This window comes from Narcine bancroftii, chromosome 3, assembly GCF_036971445.1.
Source record: "Narcine bancroftii isolate sNarBan1 chromosome 3, sNarBan1.hap1, whole genome shotgun sequence".
Lineage (NCBI taxonomy): Eukaryota > Metazoa > Chordata > Chondrichthyes > Torpediniformes > Narcinidae > Narcine > Narcine bancroftii.
In genome coordinates this window covers 259,832,347-259,855,653 of record NC_091471.1, presented here as the reverse complement: position 1 = coordinate 259,855,653, position 23,307 = coordinate 259,832,347, and the positions used below count along the sequence as shown (strand labels likewise).

The window sequence follows — 23,307 nt, the reverse complement described above, 5'->3', positions numbered from 1 at the left end:
GAACTCAGCCAGTCTTGCAGCGTCCATAGGAGGTAAATGTAATTCCTGATGTTTCGGACCTGAACCCTTCTTCAAGGTGAGTGAAAAAAGCCAGGCATCTGAATTAAAGGGTGGGGAAAGGAAAGGAGGTGGAGGAATCCAGACCAACAGCCAATCGGTGTAATTGGATACGATAAGAAGAAAGATGAGAATTGCTGTTGGCTCTGTGAAAGGAGAGAGTGGAAAAAAGGGAAGAGAGAGAGGTAGACAGTCAGAGCTAGAGGAGATGTGGGGGAAGAAGATGGGGGGGGGGGGGCTTTATCAGAAATTGATGTTAATGCCATCTGGTTAGAGGGTGCCCAGATGGAAGTTGAGGTGTTGTTCCTCCAATTTGCAGATGGTCTCAGCCTGGAAGTGCGTGGGACCATGGATAGACGTCAGCAAGGGAGTAGGGGCGAGGAATTGAAATGGGAGATCCACACTATTGTGGCCAAGGTCCTCAATGAAGCCATCTCCCAGAATGCATCTAGTCTCACCAATGCTCAATCCATAACCCAAATCTAAAGTGCTCTGATTTTATTTAATAACTTCTCATGTAGCATCTTAGAAAAGGCTTTACCCTCTCATGTGTTCTGCTAGGTCATCTTCAAAAAAAAAAGTATAGCAGATGTGGTCGCACTATCAGCCAAGTCCCCTTTTCAATCTGGAGAGAATGCTTCTGGAGTCTATGGAATACAATAATACAATCATTATCTCCATAACCACCTTAAAAGCCTTGGGATGTACATCATCCAGACATGAGGAATTGTTGGCTTTTACTGCTATTAATTTCTTCAATAGCTTTTGTTAAACTAATATTAAGTTTTTTGCCTCTCAGTAAATCCAGACTCCACTATTAAAGAAAACAGTGAAAACAGACACAAAATAATTGTTAAATCCTCTGTCATTTTCTTAATCCTTCATATAATCCCTCCTGTCTCTATCTGCAAGGGTCTTATTAAAGTTTGGTATACTCTTTCTATTTATCTACCAAAGAGTTTTTATGCTTCTTGTTAAACTGTTCTATTTTCCTTTCTCTGATTAATGCTTTTGACTTCCTTTGTTGAATTCTGTAACATTTCCACCTTTTGCAATATTTGGCATCTTTGTCTTTAGTCTGATACCAATACATCTGAAAGCCATCCGATGCACTTTCTGCAGGGATTACCCTGAAGACCAAGAAGCAAAAGCTGAATGTGGTAAATATTTTAGGAAGACAAATGTAAATGTAATTTGTTTCCAAGGCAGTCTCCCCAAATTTGTATTACAGACTTCTGATTTTGAGACAAACTGCAATTAACTCGTGATTGTCACAAAAGCAGTGAAGGAGGGCCTGAAAGAGTTTGTTAAAAAGCACTGGAGCATCCAGCCCTTTCTCCCCCACCAACCCATTTCGGCAGTCCTTCATCTACCACAGACCACCTTTGGCAAACCCAGAGACCACTGGTTGTGAGGGGGGGGGAAGTGTTTGGGTTTACTGGTAAGTGTGAAAGTGTGCTGACACCAATATCCCTGAGCATAACAGCCTGCAAAAGGTGGTGGACACAGCCCAGGACGTCACAGGCAAAACCCTCTCCACCATCGAGAACATCTACAGGGAACGCTGTCGTCAGAGGATCATCATCAAGGATCCACACCACCCAGTACACGCTCTGTTCTCGCTGCTGCCAAAAGGAAAGAGGTATAGGTGTCATAAGACTCGCACTGCCAGGTACAGGAACAGCTGCTACCCCTCCACCATCAGACTCCTCAATGACAAACTCAATCAGGGACTCATTTAAGGACTCTTATTTGTGCACTTTATTGATTTTTTTCTCTCTCTGTATGGTACAGTCAGTTTGTTTACACTTCTTTATTTTGTTGACATATGTACATTGAGTACATTTTTTTGCACTACCAAAAAGTGGTAATTCTGCTGCTCCTGCAGGAAAAGGAATCTCAGGGTTGTATGTGATGTCATGTACGTACTCTGACAATAAATCTGAGTCCCTTTCCAGAGCACAGAATGAATATTTGACTTGTTTTATCAGGACAATTTTTGAGAACATTTTTTTGCCATCGAATTTACAACCTTGTTTTACATATTTCTTGGGTATTACATCAGAAAGCGTTGCTGCAGACTACCCCAACAAACCTGCAGACTCAGGTTGAGAAATTGATTGAATCAATCTAAAGATGAGTTACAACAGCCATGTTAACATTTAAAAATTAATTATAAAGAGACAAAAATCATTTCCCAAAATCAGGTTGAAAAATTGATTGAATCAATCTAAAGATGAGTTACAACAGCCATGTTAACATTTAAAAATTAATTATAAAGAGACAAAAATCATTTCCCAAAATCGGGGATATTCCCTGAGTAACATGTCTCTAAATTTGCCTCAGACTTCAGGATCCTATTTCCTTGCTTGTCCTTTTCCTGTTTAGTCTGTAAAATAAATTTCTACTCTTGAGAAGCCTTACTCTATTTCCTGTTTAGTTATTCGTAAATAGCAGGCACAAAGGTTATTGCCAGAAGACAATTACTTGCTGCTTGTAAGACAGACATGACGCTGCCCACAACTTGCCAAAGTCTTCTTATACTTCTGCTCTCATCTGCTGTGTTCAGTCAAGTGATAAAAGGTAGGAGTTATCTGTTCAATTTGCTTCTTTCACTTTGTAATATATTATCAGGAAGCATAATTTTTCACCAATTGTCTCACAGAATTCATACACATTATGTCAAAAGGTTTTCATTTCTTGCCATCTGTTTGGGCATAAGCTGAGAAATACCCACCTTTCTTCATGTAACACCATGTTGTGGATGTGGCGCAGATTAATATGAACACCAGAGTTTCTGTTTGCAGAGACTGGAAAAGGTCATTTGATCTTCAGATCTTCATCCCCTATTTAATATTGTCACCCAGCAGACCCTTCTGCTCTTTATTTGATTAGATCGCTCCTTGTTCTCCCAAACTCGTATGCACAACCCCTATTCTGTCGACCTCAGTTCCATTTACTTTCATCCGATAAAAGGTTGTCAATATGAACCTTGGCACAAAGCTCTAGAATCCACAGCTTTTCAAGAAGGAAGAGCTTTCTAGATTTTTCCTACTCTGTGTGAAGAAATACTTTCTAATTTGATCTCCGGACAGTACATTTCTTATTTCACAATTTTTCTCCACAGGAAGAAATTGGTTTGGTTTATTCTACCATCCTTTTATTTCAAATAGATCTACAGAAGACTCCTAGTCTTCAGAACATAGTCTGTTCAATTGCTTCTCTTTCATTTTAATATTGTTCTTGTCCATTTGCTCTTCCCAGCTCAATACATTCTTCCTGGAGTGTATTGCCCTGAACTGTCCACTGTTACTTCAGGTAGGCTCTGACTAAATTTAAATTTAAATTTAAAACATGCTGCCCAATTGCGCCTAATTAATCTGTGACCCCGATACATTTTGAACGGTGGGAGGAAACAGATATGCCGGGAGAAACCCACACAGACACGGAGAGAATGTAAAAAATCCTTACAGACAGTGTGGGATTCGAACCTCCGTACATTCTTTTTGCATTGTGGTCTTGGCATGTTCCCATTGGCGGACACCTTTCTAGGATTTGGTCTGATGCCTTCACTCCTACAAATGTTAGTTCTGTCACTCCAAACTGGCATTTCTCTCTATTCAGCTTCAGGTTTGCTTTCCTTGTTGCTTCCAGCACTTTCCTTAGTCTCTCATCATGCTCCTTTCTCGTGCGTCCCCAGACTATGATATCATCCATTGAGGTATCAACTCCATCCAGATGCTCATAGACCATATGGATAGTTTTATGATACACTTCAGGACCTGAGGTAATTCCGAATGGTAACCTCAGGAATCTGTATCTGCCAAATGGACTATTGAACGTGTATAGTCTTGAACTTGCTTCATCCAATTTCAACTGCCAAAATCCTGATGATGCATCTAACTTGCTGAAAAACTTTGCATTCGCAAACTGTGACATGATTTCTTCACGTGTCAGAAGCTTAAAGTTTTCTCTCTTTATTGCTCTGTTTAGATCTCTTGGATCCAAACAAATTCTAAGCTTTTCATTCTTTTTTTCCACAACGACGAGTGAACTCACCCACTCCGTTGGCTCATCTATCTTCTAATCACATTCAGACCCTGTCCAACTCTGCTTTTAGTTGCTTTTGAAGTGCAAATGGATCTTTTCTGCATGGATGTATTATCGGTGACACATGTTTATCCACTCTGATCGTGTGAAATAGGTCATTGTACTCTTTCATGAGCTCATCATAGACAGTCTCTCCTTCGCTTTACACCATGAGGACTCTTTTTACCAGGTTCAATTTCTCCCAGGCTGTTAAACCTAGTATGGCCTGTACATCCTTTGGTAGCATAATGAATGCTAACATGTGCTCCTTGTCCTTGTGTTTCACTTTAAGCATGCATTCTCCTTGCACTGGTATATCGGTACCTGAATAACCTGTCATCTTCACTTTTGTTCCACACATCTCTGCTCTGGGTCTAATTTTCTTAAATCAATCTCTGATATTATATTAATTTGTGCTCCAATATTCAATTTAACTGAAATGTATATGTCATTCACTTTTAATCTCAACATCCAGTCTCTGTTTTCTTTCTCGTTTTCAGTCACAACACCTACATAGAATTCCTCTATCTCCCTTTCCTCTACTGCATGAACCTTGCTTTTTTACACTTGGTTCCTACAGCGACGGCATAATGATTGCTTTTGTTGCACATATAGCATGTTTTACCATATGCTGGACGCTTTTTTGATCGGTTTTGTGTACCGCATCGACGACACGGCTTTCGATCATTTTTGTTCGCTGGCTTTGCCTCTCTTTCCACTCTGGCACTCTTCTTGTTAAACGGTTTATGTCTTTTCTTGCTCTCTGCATCCACATTGCAGCTAGTTTCACAACAGCTCTTTTGCCTGCAATTTTAGTTTCTGCAGCTCAACAGAGTGCTATGGCTTTTTCCAGCTCTAGATTTTGCTCTCTTACCATACTTTCCCTTAGGCTATTAGCTGGAAAACCATACATAAGTCTGTCTTTTATCAGTGAGTCTGTCAGTCCACCAAATTCACACATTTTACTTCTGTTTCTCAATTCAGTCACATACTGATCAATACTTTCTTCTGCTTTCTGTACAAGTGAAAATTTTGTGCCTCTTAAACAACACGCTACATTTAGGTATGCAGTATGCCTCAAACTGTTCCATATTTTTGTTTCCAGTTTCATTTTGTCTCCTTCAGCAGCAAATGTGAAGTTATTATACACCTCCAGGGCTTCATCACCCACGACATGTAAGAAAACTGATGCTTTCACTTTATTGCTTTTCTCATCAGCCCCAACTGCCACTAAATACAATCCAAAACACTGTTTAAATCTGTTCCAAATTTCAGCCACATTACCTGTCAGCTGAAGTTGCACTGGTGAATGTAATCCTTCCATTTTTCTCTGTGTTAGCTTCTCTTCACTGATCGGTTGCTGACTTTATATTTCACCTTTAAAGTATTTCCATCTAATTTCCTTCATCCCACTTCTGAAACCATGTTTTATCTTGTATTCGTATGTGTGAGTTCTTAGACCACACATGGATGAAGGGAAAGGTTATTTACTTTAAAGTTGATGTAAACAGCACATGAGGCATGCCATGAGGCTACAAGCCTCTATTACAGATCTTACATACTGTGTGTCAGCCCCCTGCTGGAAGTCAAGTCTAATCAAACAGTAAGGCATTGTTAGTTGAATTGCAACCATGATCTCTATCATTACATTTATTAGCCTGTGGAGAACCCAGGGCCTTTTCAATTTCTTCCTTTGTAACGGGAGTGTCTAGTTCTATCCTTTCCCTCCCTTCTAGTTTTGGAAATTCAACAATCGACAAAAAGTCATTTCATTCTTGTCTCCTGGTAATTCTGATTTATATAATTTAGTGCAATATTATCTAAAAATTTCATTAACTTCCTTTTGTTTATATGGTAAAATATCTGTCTCTGTTTTTATAGCATTTATCATTCTTGATGACTCCTCTGCTTTAATCTGCCAAAGTAAAACTTTGTGAGCCTGTTCATAACTCAGTACTATTGTTTAGTTTTTAATATACCTTTTGTGTTCGATATGTTTATATTGTATTATATCTTAGCTTTTTATTATCCAGTTATCTGTATTCTACTTGTAGTCCTGCTCTTCAATTTTTTTTCTAATTCTATAGTATCTTTCTCCAAACTATTTACTTCCGCCATATATTTCCTCTTAAGATCCCTTGTTTAAGATATAATTTGTCCCCTCAAATATGCCTTGAGCATGTCCCATATAAAAAGTAACTATTTTTAGTCAACGGCTGATTTGTTTCACAAAATATTTCTGTCTGTTTATAAATTCACAGAAGTCAGTTCTTTTAAGTAGCATGGTATTAAGAGGCCAACATTTCCCTTTTAAGAAGTATTTCCTTTTAAGAAACATACACAGTTCCCCTTTAAGAAACACACGTACATTCCTAGCTCTAATGGTGACGTTAACAATAGAACCCAGAAGCCCACAAAAAAACCCGCGGAATCATCCGAAGAAGAAGAACCCCTCCATTTAGCTCCATCTTTTAAAACCGCTCCTCTCCCGGCACCATTTTCCTCCTTAAGCCGGTGTTCCCACCCCACTACTTTCTTCGCCACCTTCCTTTCTTTCCGGAGCTCTCCATGTAAATTACAATGATCTTTCATTAAGCAGTAAAATCAAGATGATTCAATCCCACTAAATATAAATAAAATAGATATGTCTTTTAGTTAGTCCCATTTTAAAATGGTCTTTTCAGTTTTCTCATCTGGCAACTTTAATCTTTTCATAACTTTCTTAAAAATTGTTCTTGAAATTTTGTTGATTACCTTCTGAGACATCCACCCTCAACGTCGCTGAGTAAGTAATTGAATATTTAAAGTTTTTAGATCTCAGTTGTCTCTTTACTTCATCAAATTCTATTCTTCGTTTGACCAAGGCAGGGTTAAAATCCGGGAAAAACATTACTTTCGCCACTATTGGGCCATTGTTATTTTTTAAATATTCGTATGCTGCATCCTTCTCCCGTTAACTTAAAAGTCTTACCAGGACTGGTCATGGTCACTGTTCGCCAGTTCTTCTGGGTCCAAGGATCTGGTGAGGCCCTTACAATTTGCAACTTTGCATTTAACTTGTTTTGTCCCAGCATTTGTGGGATCCATGTTTCAAAGAAGCTCACTGGATTTTTCCCCTCGATTCCTTCTCTCAATCCAATGATTCTTACATTGTTATATTTACTGAAATTTTCCATATGATCGACCTTGTCCATCAGTTCTTTTCTGTCTGAGTCCAATTTTTTTTGCTTTTTATTCTAGAGCCTTTAGCCCCTCTTTTGTTTTGTCCAGCTCAGCCTCCGGGCCATTCATTCCATTAAATCTTCCACGATTTCTTTAAATTCTGTTACATTTTCCAAAATGTCTCTTATCACTGATTCAACACTCGCAAAATGAGTGCACAAAATTTCCATCTTGTTCAGGATGCTGGCTATATCTTGGACAGACCCCCCCACCCCACCCACCATTCAGCCAGTCCCAAGGACCCTCCTGAGCCACTCCTCATCAGGATTTCCCTTGATATTCCTGGCTGAGCTGTTGTTACTTCACATTTTGTTTTTGGTTGCCTTGGTTGTTTAGCACTGGTTTCTATCCATTTTTGATGATAAAATTCCGGTTTTGAGCTTTCAGTCCATCTTTTTAATACTCTTTATGGAGAGCTCTTTCAAAACGCATCCTCTCAGTTCCTCAGCATGCCCACGTCCCTTAATTGAGATGAAGCTTGTATTGGGTGAGTTGGTGTCAGCCATAACCTTATCAGAAGCTCTCAGTAACTGCATCTCTGGCAGTGTTAAACTTCCCCCGTAGGCAACCCTTCAGAATCTAGGGTACAAACCTCAAAGGTTAGCATACAATTTGATTGAAGGTGAGTTAGTTTCTCTATTGCATATGTATTCATTCTGGCTCCCTCTCTGTCTAACTGTATCTCTTGAGTTGAGAAGGTTGAAGGTGGGATGGGCAGTGGGAAATAACCCGATTGAAGTCTTCAGGAAGGAAACTTTCCTTCATGCAGAAATCTAGAACATAGTGGCTTAACCATATAAATCGGAGCTGAACCAATAAGAGCAAATGTTACACAGAAAAAATGTTCATGAAATCAGGAAATCTCTCTCTCTAAAATATTTGGGATTGGTTGGCATTCTCAACATTCACATTAGTAGTAAAGACACAACGCTGGAGAAACTCAGCAGGTCACACAGTGTACCTTATACAGCAAGGATAAAGATACATAACCAACATTTCAGGCTTGAGTCCTTCATGAACAAGATGTAGGCAGGCACCCAAATAAAATGGTGAGGGGGAGGGGCAGAGGTAGGAGCAAAGTCCATGGGCAGGAGGTAATAGGTGGATAAGGGAGGGAGGGCACACCAGCAAACAGAGGCAGGGGGGATGGCTCTGTGAATGGAGGGGGGTGGGTGGAGAGCTGGAGGAAAGAAGACAGAGTGGAGGAGAGAGGGAGAGCAGGAAAAATTGTGGTTTATCTTGGCTACATAAAGTACACTGTTTGACCAGCTGAGTTTCTCCAGCATTGTGTGTTTACTTCAGTCACAGCGTCCGAAGAATTTTGTGTTTTATTCATATTCGTAAATTTTATTTGAATGTCAGATAATGAAGATCAAAGGCAACTCAATAAATAGCAGACTCAAGACAAATGATATCAAAATGAGTGGCTAAATGAATGGCTCTTTAGCTCATTCTGGTGCCATTATAATAAATTCACGTGTCAGAGCTTTCTATTCCCACGTGACTAAAGATCAACGCATGTTTGTATTTAGGATTACCAGCTCATTTTCTTGCACACGATGATTACTTTATGTCATTCAGCTCATTCCATTTGTTCCATTGTTCAAGCTGAACTGTAGTTCTGCCCTGCCCTCGACATGCCTCAATTCACGTATCCAACAAAATAATCCCTTTACTCTGCACTTTTAATTCTTCTTTTTATTTCACTAAATTCTTGTAATTGCCATTCTTTTACTGATTCCATATATTCTTTAAAAAAAAATATATCCATTGATGCCTTTCCCTTCTTCTTCCATTTCTCTATGTTCTTCTTCTTCTTCTTCCTCTGGGTTGGTCATCTGTTGTTTCCTTGTTTTCTTTTTACTCTCTTCTTTCTTGTTCTCTTTATTTTCTATGTTCTCTTCCTGTTGTTGTATTGCAGCTGTCATTCTCAGCTGTGGAGATCGACTCCTCAGCTGGTCCCCCCTCCCGTCAGTGTTTTTTTTTCATGCGCATAGCGCATGCGCGAGGAGTCGCGCATGCGCGGTTGCGCACTTTTACTTGGATCCGCGAGCCATTTTTGTAGTCCCGAGCTTGGGACTTCAACTGACCTTAGGGAGTGGGCTTCTCTCTCCGCGGCGGGCCTCCTCGGACAGGTAAGGCCTTCACCTTCTTCTTCTGACGTTCTTTCTTCTTCTCTTCTTCCTGTTGCTTTCGACTTTTCTTTCTTCGCTGCCATTTTCTTCCCACCTTTACTTTCACTTTGTTTTAATTTTTATTCTTGTGCCTTTTGTGTTTTGTTTAATTTTTTTAAACTTTTCAGGAGAGGGCTGGAGTTCCCTGACCGGCCATTACTCCATCACGTGACTCCTCCATCAAAATAATCCCTTTACTCTTCCAGCATTTTTCCAGCATTCTCAGCCTTTGACGCCAGAGATCCAGAATTTTTTTTTTTAACGATTAAAGAAAAACTCTGAAATAAAATAAATCTTTCTTTTTTAGCAGGTGGTCCAAATGTACGAACCTTTTGGATCTATCCGAATGCCACTAACAGTGTTCTGAACAATTCAGCAAAGAACCACCTGACTAGTTCTATTACCTCAGTGATGATTTCAGTCATTTTGTGCATCGTCCTGATCATTGGGCTCCCGGCCAATGGGCTGGCCCTTCTGGTTCTGGTCACCAAAGTCCAACGAATGCCTTCCACCATCTTCCTGACCAACCTGGCAACAGCCGACCTGCTCCTGATCCTGGTGCTGCCGTTCAAAATCCACTATTACTTTCAGGGCACCAACTGGGTCTTTGGTGAGGCTCTATGCCGGATGACGACGGCCTTCTTCTATGGGAACATGTACTGCTCCATCCTGCTCCTCACCTTCATCAGCATCGACAGATACTTGGCCCTGGTCCACCCATTTCTCGCCAAAGGCTTCAGAGACAATAAGTTTGCCGTGGGAGCCTGCTTGACGATTTGGGTTCTTGTTGGACTCGCGATGATACCTTTGCTTCTCCAGAAGCAGGCATACTCATTCCAGGATTTAAACATCACTACCTGCCATGATGCCCAGCCAGAGAAGGTGGACTCTGGTTACTTCTTATTTTACTTCACGTGTTTAACTGTTATTGGGTTTCTGATTCCTTGTCTTGTTACTATATTCTGCTATGTGTTTATAATCAGGGCATTGGTCATTAGTGATGAGCCATTTGGCCAAGCTGTGAGGAACATGGTCTTAGTCCTAATAGTGTATGTGGTGTGTTTTTCCCCCAGTAATATAATCCTACTCATTCACTATTTTGGCTTTCACAACACAGACAGGGACCATCTCTATCTGTATTATATAATCTGCCAGATGCTCAGCACCTTCAACAACTGCATTGACCCATTCATTTACTATTATGTGTCCAATGAGTTTCGGAACAAGGTAAGAAGTACAATATTTTTCATGAAAACGAAAGATAAGTATTCATTAAAATCAGCCCAGCCACAGGGACAGACCAGTTCTTCCTCAGGTCCTGGCACTAAGATGTCAAACATTTGAACCGTAAGTTTTGACACACAACAAGATTCACCACTCAAATAGCTTAGAGTACTTTGTGAAGCAAAGTCTGCAATTGCTGACACATAAGGGACAGAAAACTTAAAGTGTTGCTACCATTATTTTACTCACAGTAATAGGAAATCAGTCCTTTCATTTAACAAAACCGTCTGCGAATTTAACTAACCCTGATGCCAACTAATGTTTGAGGGGAACATTTGGTGGTCCGGAATTTGTCTCTCTGCAATTTACATGGGTGAAGTTACGAATAATGTCTCCAGCAGATTAGAAATGTGATTGAAGTTAACACAGTGTAGGCATTGAGTGGGCTGTTGGTAGACATGAACAAGTAATGTGGAAGTGAGGTTGATATAAGACATAGTGAACAATGTTTCCAGTTATGCACCCCTCAACCTGGTCAAGTGAAAAATAGCTGAATTTCTGATAATTTGGGTTTGGTGTAGGTTCTTAATGACAGGCTCAGGATGATGTAAATCCTGATGCAAACTTAGCATGAAAAGAGGTCATTCAACCCAAAATATCTGTGTTGGCCAGTGAGCCTCTCATCTTTATTAATCCCAAATTCTACCCCTTGGCCTTATAGCTGTTTATCCTGGATGATTCAAGTGCTCACCAAGACACTACCAGCAATTTTGCTTCCCCCACTCTCTCCAGCAGTGCATTCCAGGTATTCCCCACTCTCTGGGTGAGGAAGGTCTGCCTCAAATCTCTTTCCCTTCACCCTAAATCTATCTTCTCTTGTATTAATCACCACCAATAAAAGAAAGAATTTCCTGCACTCTTCATAGTTTTATACATCTCAATCTTGTCTCTTCTTAACCACTTCAGGGAAAACAGACCTAGCATCTCCATTCCCTCCTCACAACTAATTTCTCCATCTGAGGCAACATCCTCACACATCTCCTTTGCGCCCTCACTAATGCTGTGGCATCTTTCCTATTGTATGATGACCAGACCTGATGGTCAGTACTTCAGCTGAGTTCTGACCAACATTCTATAAAGTTAGAGCATAAATCCCTCCACTTCCATTTAATGAAGACTATCATCCTAAGGTGGGATGTGGGTGGGAAGGGAAGGTTGAGAATTACTGCTCTAGACCCAATTGTTACTGAAATATTTTGCTTGAGAAAAATTGTCATTGGACCATTTCCTTTGGAGTTATGAAACCGTGCACATAACGAGTCAACTATGGATGATTAAAACAGTGGTTTTCAAAGCTTTTTCTTTCCACCTACATCCCACTTTAAATAATTCTTAACTAATCACAGAGCACTGATGGCATAGGGAATACTTAAAGTGGTATGTGAGTGGAAAGCAAAAGGTTGCGAACCACTGGACTAGGCAAAAAAATGGTTTGGAACAGACTAGAGGGGCCGAGTGGCCAGTGTCTGTGCAGTAATTGATGGTTCGATGGTACACTGCAAGATGCCAACTATGCAAAGGTGGTATGCTATGGATCTTGGGCAGTTTCTTTATGCCTCCGCACTTTTCTCTTGCCATCACTCTGATACAGGTTACTTTTGGTCTCATCTGTCCACAAGACCTTTTTCCAGAATTCTGCAGGTTCTTGGCAAACTACAATCTGGCCATCTTTTCTGTGGCTAACTAGTGGTTTGCACCTTGCAGTGTAGCCTCTGTGGAAAAAAATGTGTCTTTGTCCCAAACAATGTAGGTCTGGCCTCATTAGTATGCCCAAAATATATTAATCCACATTTATCTGGATTAAACTCTATCCGCCAGGGGAAGACAATGGTGCCATCAGGAACTGATCATGTCAGATGTTAGTGGCATGGATTCCCCTGAACGTTCGATGCCAGTGTAAGCTTTTCTCCCTGTTGAGACAGGAGACTGATAAAGCCCTTGTCAGTTTGACAGTGAATGAGAAAGAATGTCTTTCCAATCCTCCTTCCAGGGATCTGTACCTTTTCTTTCATTTAATAATTTAATGCATCATTTCTGGATTGTCAATGTATCAAATTGCCTGTTTATAATATTTTGATTCTTTACTTGGTTCATATAATCGACCACCACCATTTGATATATGACCTTAATTGTATATTTAACATGCTTAAATAAAATATTATTTTATATGTACTGTACCAATGACAATTTCAGAGCAAAGAATCTGATTGATTCAAGAAACAAGCGACAGAAAAAAGAAAAAAAACCCAATCCACCCAATCCCCAACCCACAGAAACCCTAAGCAAATAACCTAAGCCCCCCCAAAAAAATAAAAACTTTAAAAAAAATGAAATGAATATTTTTAAAAATTCTAGAAATATTACTTAAACCAACACATTATAGCAAATTATAATCATATAACAGATAACCATATAACAGGCCATCTGGCCCCTCTAGTCCACACCGATTTAAGTGAACTCCTTTCCCCCACTTACCTGCTCCCTGTCCATAACCCTCCAACCCCTCACATCCATGCACTCATCCAAGCTTCTCTTAAATTATAAAGTTGACCCTGCTGCGACCATCTCTTCCAGAAGGTCATTCAACTCAGCCACCACTCTCTGAGTGAAGAAGCTTCCTCTCCTGTTACTTCTAAACTTTTGCCCCTAACCCTTACCTTATGACCCCTTGTTCCAATCTCACCTATCCTCAAGGGGAACAGCCTATTCACATCTACTTTGTCTATCCCCCTCATAATTTTAAATACCTCTATCAAATCCCCCCTCATCCTTCTACACTCCAGTGAATAAAGACCCAGTCTGCACAGTCTTTCTTTGTATTCTAGATACTGCAATCCAGGCAACATTTAAGTAAATCTTTTCTGCAACCTCTCTACTTAATTGATATGTTTTAAATCAGTTCTAAGTATTAAATTCCAATAATCCAATATTAATCCTAATTAATCATATATCGATTAAGATCTCATATTTGTTCCATCATTTTCTTTGACTTCTTATTTTCAATTTTAAACTTGTAAAAGCCATGCATAATTAATTGTGAATGAAATGTATGTCATGTAATTGATTGTATGGCATCTATAAATAAAGGAGAAAAAAAACAAGTGTAGCAGGCCTCCAAACACGCCACGCCTGAAGCAGTGACCCGACACCAGGAGCCTGTGGCCTACACCATCGGCCAAGACAGGCTATGCGCTTTGAATTCAACGCTCGACTCAGCAACACACGGCTCCAGCATCCCACTCCGATGGGCTGGCTAGCAGCAGCCAATTGGGTGGAGCTAGGGAAGCAGCCACACCTGGGGATGAGAGAGACTCATTGATTGGCTGCTCCCCAGAAAGCACTAGACAACCAATCCCAGGAAGCGGATCATAACGCCACTAGTCGGGGGTGGGGGGGGGGGGGCAGGATGACGGCAGAGATGGGCTTCTGAGCCCTTTAAAAGCATAGCTGCCAGCACAATAAACCAGTCTTGAGTTCACTCCCGTCATGTGTGTCTCTTCATTGAGTATAACCTCTCCAGCGGTAGCAGCCACCTCACAAGTGACAAATCAGAGCACTTCCAATAACATTGGCTTACTGGTGTTATCAGTGATATGTTAGTCTGTGGCTTTCCCATCCCCCCCTCTGAATTCTCCAACACCCCCCCACTTCCTCCTTTGGATCCCTCCGCATCTCCACTTCCAGATCCACCCATCCTCCTCCCCTCCCCAACACTTTCCACCCCATTAAAACCCACTCCAACCCCTGCCTGATCTTTACCATCCCCTCCCACCTTCCACTCTCGGAGACAGAATGTTCTGTCATTAGTAGAGGACTCTCCTTCACTCCACACCTCAACAGGTTCTGCGCACACCTTGATGCTGAACTCTTCTCCCCTCGTCTCCATCTCCCTGCCTACTTCAATAACCAGGATTCTCCAATCCCACATTAAACCTTCTCTTCCTCCTCTTGCACACCTCATTCTGCCCTCCTATCTGCTCTGGACCTTTATATTTCCAACTGCCACTGTGACAAGAACCTTCTCAATCACCACTTCTCTCACTTAGCCCAATCTGACCTCCAGACATCAAACTCAACCACTCTATCAAACCTGCAGATAAAGGTGGGGCTGTTGTGGTCTGGTGCACAGACCTCTATCTGGCCAAAGCCACCTCCTCTTACTTACTCCTCCAAAAGGATCCCATCAAAACTCATCAAACCACCATTTCACACACTATCTCTGAACTCATCACTTCCAGTTATCTCCCTCCCACGGCCTCCAACCTTATTGTTTCCCAACCCCTCACTACCTGGTCCTATCCACAAACACAATTGTTCTGAAAGACCCATCGTTTTCGCATGCTCTTGCCCCATTAAACTGGTCTCTGCTTACCTAGTCATTTCCCCCCCCCCCCGGTCCCCCCTGGTCCAGTCCCTCCCCACATACATCTTAACCCCCTCCCTCAAACCCCCACTGGTCCTGTCCCCCCCCACCTACATCTGTGATAGTCCAAATGCCTTCCATCAATTCAACAAATTCCAGTTCCCTGAACTCAACTGCCTCATCTTTACCATGAGCATCCCATCACTATACACCTCCATCCCCCCACACCAAAGGCCTCAAAGCCCTTAATTTCTTCCTTGACAACAGGCTCAACCAGTCTCCCTCCACCTCCACCCTCCTCCGGCTGGCAGGACTTGTTCTCACCCTCAATAACTTTCCTTTGACTCATGCCATACTCTGCAAGTCAAAGGGGTAGTCATGGGTAACCACATGGGCCTCAGCTGTGGCTCCCTTGTTGTTGGCTAGGTGGAGCAATCCATGCTGCAAACCTACACAGGCAAGGATCCCTAACTCTTCCTCTGTTTCATTGATGGTTCTTTGGTGCTGCCTTATGCACCCACGATGAGCTTGTCGACTTTATCCATTTTGCTGCCAACTCCTAACTCAACCTCAAATTCACTTGGCCCACTTAGAAACACTCTTCCCTTTCTTGATCTCTCTGTCTCAATCTCAGGAAACAAACTCTTGATGGATATTTTCTACAAACCCACAGCTACCTCCACTGTACCTCTTCACACCCTATCCCCTGTAAGGATTCCATTTTTTCATCACAATTCCTCCATCTCCATTGCATCTGCACCCAGGACAAGGATTTCCATGCCAGATCATCTGAGATGTCCTCATTCTTTAAGCATCGTGGCTTTCCCTCTACCACCATCAACTCGGCCTCACCTGTACATCCTCTATTAGTTGTACATCTGCCCTGGCCACCTCCGCTCCCACATGCAGCAAGGACAGGATTCCCCTTGACTTCATCTACCACCCCACCAGCCTCCACATTCAACATGTCAACCTCTGCCATTTCTGCCAGAGTTTATGATACTCCTTCCCTCTGAAGCAGTCAAGTTTAGTTTGTCTCTTCTACTGACTACATTAAAAATAAAATCATGATTTCAATCTGTGGCCCCTCCTTAAATATGCTGTGGTCCCTAAGGGGAGCCATATGGCTTGAGTAGAGCATTTCCCATTACTCAGAATTCCATCTGACAAACCAGTTTCACCTTGTTATGGAGATTTGTAAGATGCAGGAGTGGACATGAGGGAAAAGGGAGAATTAGTTGGGATGCTGGGGCCATGTCTTCTTGGGTCTCCACTCTCTATAAGGATTTCCGGTCATCCCTCTCCCCACTCTTCCCTGTCCAAGTCACCTGTGGCAGATCCATATGGAATCATAAAACACAGAAGCATGCCGTTCATTCCACCACATCCAACTGACCATCAATGCCCATGCATACTTATCCCATTTCCAGAATTAGAGCAATTGTTTTTTTGTGTCTTGGTGATTCAAACACTCAGATCACTTCTTAAGTGCTCTGTGAATACTAACACCCACCATCTCAAGCAGAACATTCCAAAGCCCAATCATCTTCTGTGTGAAAAGAGACTGGTGAATCTGGCAACAGCCCAGGAACCAAACAACACCATGGGGAATCTGGAATCCAATAATATCTTGGTGAATCCAATAATATCCTGGTGACTCCAACACCCTGGAGAATCCAACACCCTGGTGAATCCAACAGCACCCCAATGAATCCAACAACACCTTGGTGAATCCAACAACATTCTGGTGAATCCAACAACATCCTGGTGAATCCAAAACCCTGGTGAATCCAACAACATTCTAGTGAATCCAACACCCTGGTGAATCCAACACCCTGGTGAATCCAATAACATTCTTGTGAATCCAACACCCTGGTGAATCCAACACCCTGGTGAATCCAACACCCTGGTGAATCTAACACCCTGGTGAATCCAACAACATTCTAGTGAATCCAACATCCTGGTGAATCCAACACCCCGGTGAATCCAACAACATTCTAATGAATCTAGCAGTAACCTAGTGAAAGTCTTTTGAACTAATTTTAATCGCATCCTTACCATGGAACAATGTGTGAGTTTGTAACTTCTCAGCTGAACTGGAGTGTTCAAAAGGTCGGGCAACATCTGTGAGGAAAGAAATACAGTTAATGATTCATGACTATGATTCTTCATCAGGCTGGCTTTTGTCCCAAATTCATTTGGTCATCAGTTGAAGATACACAGTTGTCTGTGAAGACCTCACTTGCCACACCATGTCTGGAGAATATGGCATCCAAATCTGTTATTACAGGATTTGCAGTGGTGATGTTCAATTTACACACCTCTGGATACAGGGAGTAATAGTCTTTGACTACAAGATAGTCCTTCCCTTAATATTCGAATAGGTCAGTGCCTACCTTCTGGTAATGTCTGTATGGTGCTGGGTGTGGCTTTAGTGGTTCTGCAGGATTGTTTGCTTGATATTTCTGGCATATTGTACAGTTTGTTATATCATTGTTGACTCTTGGCCAATATGTCACCTCTCGTGCTCTTTTCTTACACTTTTCGATCCTTTTTAGCATCTCTTTTCTCAGACTCTTTGGGATAAGGATTTTACTTCCTTTGTAGATTATGTCTTCAACCACTGATAGTTCCACCCTGAAAATCTAGTATTCTGCAATGTCAGGTGAACAATCCTGCTTCATGTTGGACCATCAATCCAAGAGATTTTTTTCTTACTTATCTCAGTGTTTCATCTATGTTTATCGCTGACTTTATGTGGTCCATTTTTGCATCTGATATGGGCGGTGCACTTGTGACCATGTCCATGAAAGTGTTCACGTCTTCATCCATTTTGGTGTCTGCTGTGTACATTACCTGACCCGGAGTGTACACTACATTCAGTATATAATGTTGCACCCTAATTATCATTCTTTGTATTCTAAGTGGACATTCATTTAATGGTTTTTGGAACTAAGCTATCAAGGGACTATGGTAAGTATCTACACTGATTGCTTGTCCTGACACAAACTGATGAAACATTTCACAGGCGTATGTGATGCTGAACAGTTCTTTTTCAATTTGAGTGTATCATGTCTCTGCATCTGTCATACAGCGTGATGGAATTATTCAAATTTTTCAATATTTGCCTCTGTGTTTGCATTTGCATTCCAGTTTTGTAAATACATTGTTGTTCTCTTATGCATTATAGCAGAAGGCTAGAGCATAGTTCAGATCTTGTGTGAAATATAGCAGTATATAAAGAATGTTTTCTGTATAATTTAAGACTTAAAAAAAAGGGTTGCCAGTCATCATATTTTTGCAGAAGAACTGCACCGAGCCCACTATGTGATGCATCTGATGATATCTTGATGGATATCACTGGGTCATAAAACCTCAGGACTAGTTCCTCCGTGAGCAGTTTCGTTAGTTCACTCCATGACTTTTCATGTTCATGATTCCACTCCCATTCAATGTTATTTTCTGTTAGTCTTCCCAATGGAGCCATCTTTTCTGAGAGGTTGGATATGAATTTACCCATCTTGTTGACCATTCCATTAACCCTCTGTATGTCCTTTTTGCATTGTGGTCTTGGCATGTTCCCATTGGTGGACACCTTTCTGGGATCTGGTCTGATGCTTTCACTCCTACCAATGTTAGTTCTGTCACCCTGAGCTGGCATTTCTCTCTATTCAGCTTCAGGTTTGCTTTCCTTGTTGCTTCCAGCACTTTCCTTAATCTCTCATCATGCTCCATTCTTGTGGTTCCCCAGAATATGATGTCATCCATTGAGGTATCAACTCTGTTCAGATGCTCATAGACTATATGGATAGTTTTGTGATACACTTCAGGACCTGAGGCAATTCTGAATGGTAACCTCAGGAATCTGTATCTGCCAAATGGACTATTGAATGTGTATAGTCTTGAACTTGCTTCATCCATTTTAAACTGCCAAAATCCTGATGATGCATCTAACTTGCTGAAAAACTTTGCATTTGCAAACTGTGACATGATTTCTTCACGTGTCGGAAGCTTAAAGTGTTCTCTCTTTATTGCTTTGTTTAGATCTCTTGGATCCAAACAAATTCTAGCCTGCACTTGGTACCTACAGCCTTTTGTTGCACATATTGCATGTTCTACCATATGCTGGACGCTTTTTTGGTAGGTGTTGTGTACCTCATCAATGATACAGCTTTCGATTGTCCCTTTCATTTTTGTTCACTGGCATTGCCTCTCTTTCCACTTTGGCACTCTTTTTGTTAAACAGTTTATGTCTGTTCTTGATCATTGCATCCACATTGCAGCTAATTTCACTGAATAGCTCTTTTGCCTGCATTTTTACAGTTTCTGCAGCTCTACAGAGTGCTATGGCTTTTTCCAGCTCTAGATTTTGCTCTCTTAGCAGTCTTTCCCTATAACCACACACAAGTCGATCTTTTATCAGCCAGTCAGTCAGTCCACAAAATTCACACATTTTGTTTCTGTTTCTGTTTCTCAATTCAGTCACATCCTGATGAATACTTTCTTCCATTTTCTGTATATGTAAAAAATTTGTGCCTTTGAAACATCACATTACGTTTAGGAATTCAGTATGACTCAAACTATCCAATTTATTTTCCAATTTAATTTTGTCTCCTTCAGTAGCAAATGTAAAGTTATTATACATGTCCAGGGCTTCATCACCCATGACATGTAAGAAAACTGATGCTTTAACTGTATCACTTTTCTCATCAGCTCTGACTGCCACAAAATACAATCCAAAACGTTGTTTGAATCTGTTCCAATTTTCAGCCACGTTACCTGTCAACTGCAGTTTTGCTGGTGGATGTAATCCTTCCATTTTTCACTTTGTTATCTTCTCTTCACTTGATCAGTTGCTAACTTTAGATTTTCCTTTTAAAGTATTTCCTTTTAATTTCCTTCATCCCTCTTCTGACATCATGTTTCATCTTGTATTCATATGTGTGAGTTCTTAGACAACGCATGGATGAAGGAAAAGACTATTTACTTTAAAGTTGCTGTATGAACCCCATGAGGCTTGCCATGAGGCTGCAAGCCTCCATTACAGATCTTACATACAACTGTCTCTGCCTCTGTGTCAGCACCCTGCTGGCAGCCAAGTCTAATCAAACAGGATCTATAATCAAGCCTTTGTTAGTGGCCATGTAAACATGATCACTATCATTACAGGTATAACTTACACCTACACATTTAAAACTGTGCTTACAATTCCCTCAAGGGCAGTAGTGATCCCAGCCTTTGTCATATTTCCCACTATCAACAACTCTGGGTAAATATTTTTACTTCCAGCCATACTTTAATATAATTACCTTGCTCCAATATAGCTATGCATTCCATGTTCATCATTAGATTAATTTAACAAGTAAGCAGTTCTCTGGTGACCATGATAACTCCATGTGTAAAACACCATTGGTTGACATTGTTGAGGTTCCATCCTTGACTTTGCCTTCAAGTCCAGGATTCATCATGAGCCCAGAGACTGGATCTGTGAGAGGTGTTACTAAGCAAGGTGAGCATTAACCAACTTATTCTGGTTGCCTGCTACCTACATCCTTAACTCGCACAATGTCCCACTTTCCCAACACCCAGTCTTTGCGGCTAGCAAGACACTATTATAGCGCCAGTGACCTGGGTTCAAATCCAACACTGTCTGTAAGGTGTTTGTATGTTTTCCTCCGGGTGCTCTGGTTTTCTCTCACCCTCCAAATTTAACGGTTAATTGGGCAACATAGATTTAAATGGCCGGAATCAGCTTCCACCATGCTATATATATTTTTAAAATTATATCAAGGACAACATTTTTGAACATTCAGTTCAAACAGTGCAAGGACAAGATCATTTTACTAAGAGGCCTCTCATTAGTAAAATGATCTTGTCCTTGCACTGTTTGAACTGAACGTTTTCTCTGTAACGCCATGCCACTTTAATTGGTAATTATCTGTAAAATTGCAAATGTCACCCCCATTATACAAGAATAGAGGAAAGGAGCAGAAAGAAAAATTAAAATCCAGTTAGCCTGATATCAGTGGTTGGGAGACGTTGGAGCCGATTGTCAAGGATGAGGTTGCAGAGAACTTGGAGGCACATGACAAGAAAGGCCAAAGCCAGCATGGTTTCCTTAGGGGAAATTTTGCTTGACAAACTATTGGAATTATTTGAGGAAGTGATGAGCAGGCTAGATAAAGGAGATGCAGTGGACTTGAATTTTTAGATGTCCTTTGACAAGGTGCCACACAAGAGGCAACTTAACAAGATAAGATCCCATGGTATAACAGGAAACGTACAGCACGAGCAGAGCATTTGCTTGACAGGAAGCAGAGAGTCAGAATACAGGGATCATATTCTGGTTGGCTGCCAGTGGCTGGGGATGTTCCTCAGGGGTCAATGTTGGCCCCTTTTTGCATTGTTTATTAATGGTTTGGACTATGGAATGAATGGTTTTGTGGCCAAGTTTCCAGACGATACAAAGCTAGGTGCAGGAGCTGAAAGACTATGACTGAATATGAGAATAGGCAGAGCGGTGGCATATGAAATATAACATTGGAAAGTGTACTGTCATGCACTTGGGAAGAAAAAATAAACCATATATAACATATATAACAATTACAGTTTGGAAGCAGGCCATCCCAGCCCCTCTAGTCCACACCGATTTATGTGATCTCCTCTAGTCCCACTTAACGGGCAAACTATTTTTTAAATGGGGAGATAATTGAAAGCACCCAGATGTAGGGGGACCTGGGTGTTCTTGTGCAGGATACCCTGAATGTTAACAGGCAAGTTGAGTCAATGGTGAAGAAGGAAATGCAATGCTGGTGTTCATTTCAAGAGGAATAGAATATAAGAGCAGGGATGTGATGCTAAGGCATTATAAGGCACTGGTAAGAACCCACTTGGACGATTGTGAGGAGTTTTGAGCTCCTCATTTAAAAAAGAATGTGCTGATGTTGGAGATGTTTCAAGGGATTGATTGATTCATTGATTCATGGAACAAGAGGGTTATCATATGAGGAGTGTTTGACAGCTCTTGGCCTGTATTGGTTGGAATTTAGAAGAAAGTGGGGCGATCTCATTGAAACATTTTGTATGTTGAATGCCATGGACAGAGTAGATGTGGAAAGGTTGTTTCCCAAGGTGGGAGAGTCTAGGACAAAAGGGCACAACTCCAAGGTTGAAGGGTGCCCACTTAGAACAGATTTTCTTCAGTCAGAGGATGGTAAATCTGTGGAATTTGTTACCACAGGCCATAGTGGAGGCTGGGTCATTGGGTGGTTTTAAGACTAAGACTGATAGATTCTTGATTAGCCAGGGCATCAAAGCTTGGGAAGAAGGCCGGACTGAGTGAGGAAATGGATCAGTTCATGATTATATAGCAGGGCAAACTCGATGGGCTGAATAGCCTATTTTTGGTCCTGTCTTATGGCCTTAATTATACATGGCCTGTTGTACTTAAGTAAGGGTTGAAGTGCTTGGATAGCCGCAACACAATGTATATCCCGTATCCTGGAACACATGACAAGAAATATCTCAATTCAATTTGCTCACAGTTAAGAAGCACTTTGAATTTAAAATGCTTGTCTTCACACTCCTGTCCCTTTCATGCCCAGTACCTACCCTATCTCCGTAATCCTCTCCATTTCCATGCTCATCCAAGATCTCTGAGCTCCCCAGTTCCTGACATTCCCATTTAATCATTTATCCTCGATGCCCACATCCGTCAGCTGCCAATCACCCACAATTTCCCTCTAGACCACTCCACCGCACTCCCGTTACTCATACAACATGCTCCTAAAACTTGGCATTGAACCAAGTTTTGCCTAATGCCTCTTCGTAGGGCTCCCATCAAATTTGGAGAGGTAACACTCACTTTGAGACATTTTGCGATGATAATGTTGACAATTGTCGCCGCTGCTCGCTTGTTCGTTGCTAGTTTTCCATCTGCAGCAAAATAAAAACCAGTTTAATATGGGTCAGCTGGAAGGATCCAGAGCTTTGTGATCTCCGTTCTTTGCTCTTTCCTGAGCAGCAACAGAGAGAGTCTTTTTGGTCCTGAATGTTTCTGTGACCCTGCTTGATAAGATGCAGCATGAATGTAAGGAAAGAGATAATTCCTGCTGTCTC

The 23,307-nt window shown here is 41.3% G+C and overlaps 2 protein-coding genes across 3 annotated transcripts in view; one reads left to right on the top strand and one right to left on the bottom strand.

Moving 5' to 3' along the window:
• LOC138758602 (protein S100-A1-like) overlaps positions 1-23,215 on the bottom strand; it is a 95,241-nt gene extending 72,026 nt beyond the window's left edge. The window contains exons 1-2 of one of the 2 annotated variants that reach the window (XM_069927803.1): positions 23,054-23,215; positions 17,248-17,313 (exon numbers count right to left, since the gene is read on the bottom strand). The gene's annotated coding sequence lies outside the window, so the exon portion shown is untranslated. Of the gene's footprint in view, positions 1-17,247; positions 17,314-22,800; positions 22,835-23,053 lie in introns of those variants that run through there. The other variant, XM_069927804.1, reaches the window with a different exon arrangement.
• Positions 2,565-14,197, top strand: LOC138756466 (proteinase-activated receptor 3-like). Its single transcript, XM_069922953.1, has 2 exons — positions 2,565-2,640; positions 9,850-14,197. Exons 1-2 carry the CDS (start codon positions 2,565-2,567, stop codon positions 10,884-10,886), a joined length of 1,113 nt encoding a protein of 370 aa, XP_069779054.1. The 3' UTR covers positions 10,887-14,197.
• Positions 23,216-23,307: the final 92 nt, after the last annotated feature.

Bases quoted from the DNA above. Each gene is read 5' to 3' on its own strand.
- LOC138756466 (XM_069922953.1), top strand. From the start codon at position 2,565: ATGACGCTGCCCACAACTTGCCAAAGTCTTCTTATACTTCTGCTCTCA. The intron at 2,641-9,849 runs GTAGGAGTTATC...TTTCTTTTTTAG, and splicing joins GTTCAGTCAAGTGATAAAAG to CAGGTGGTCCAAATGTACGA.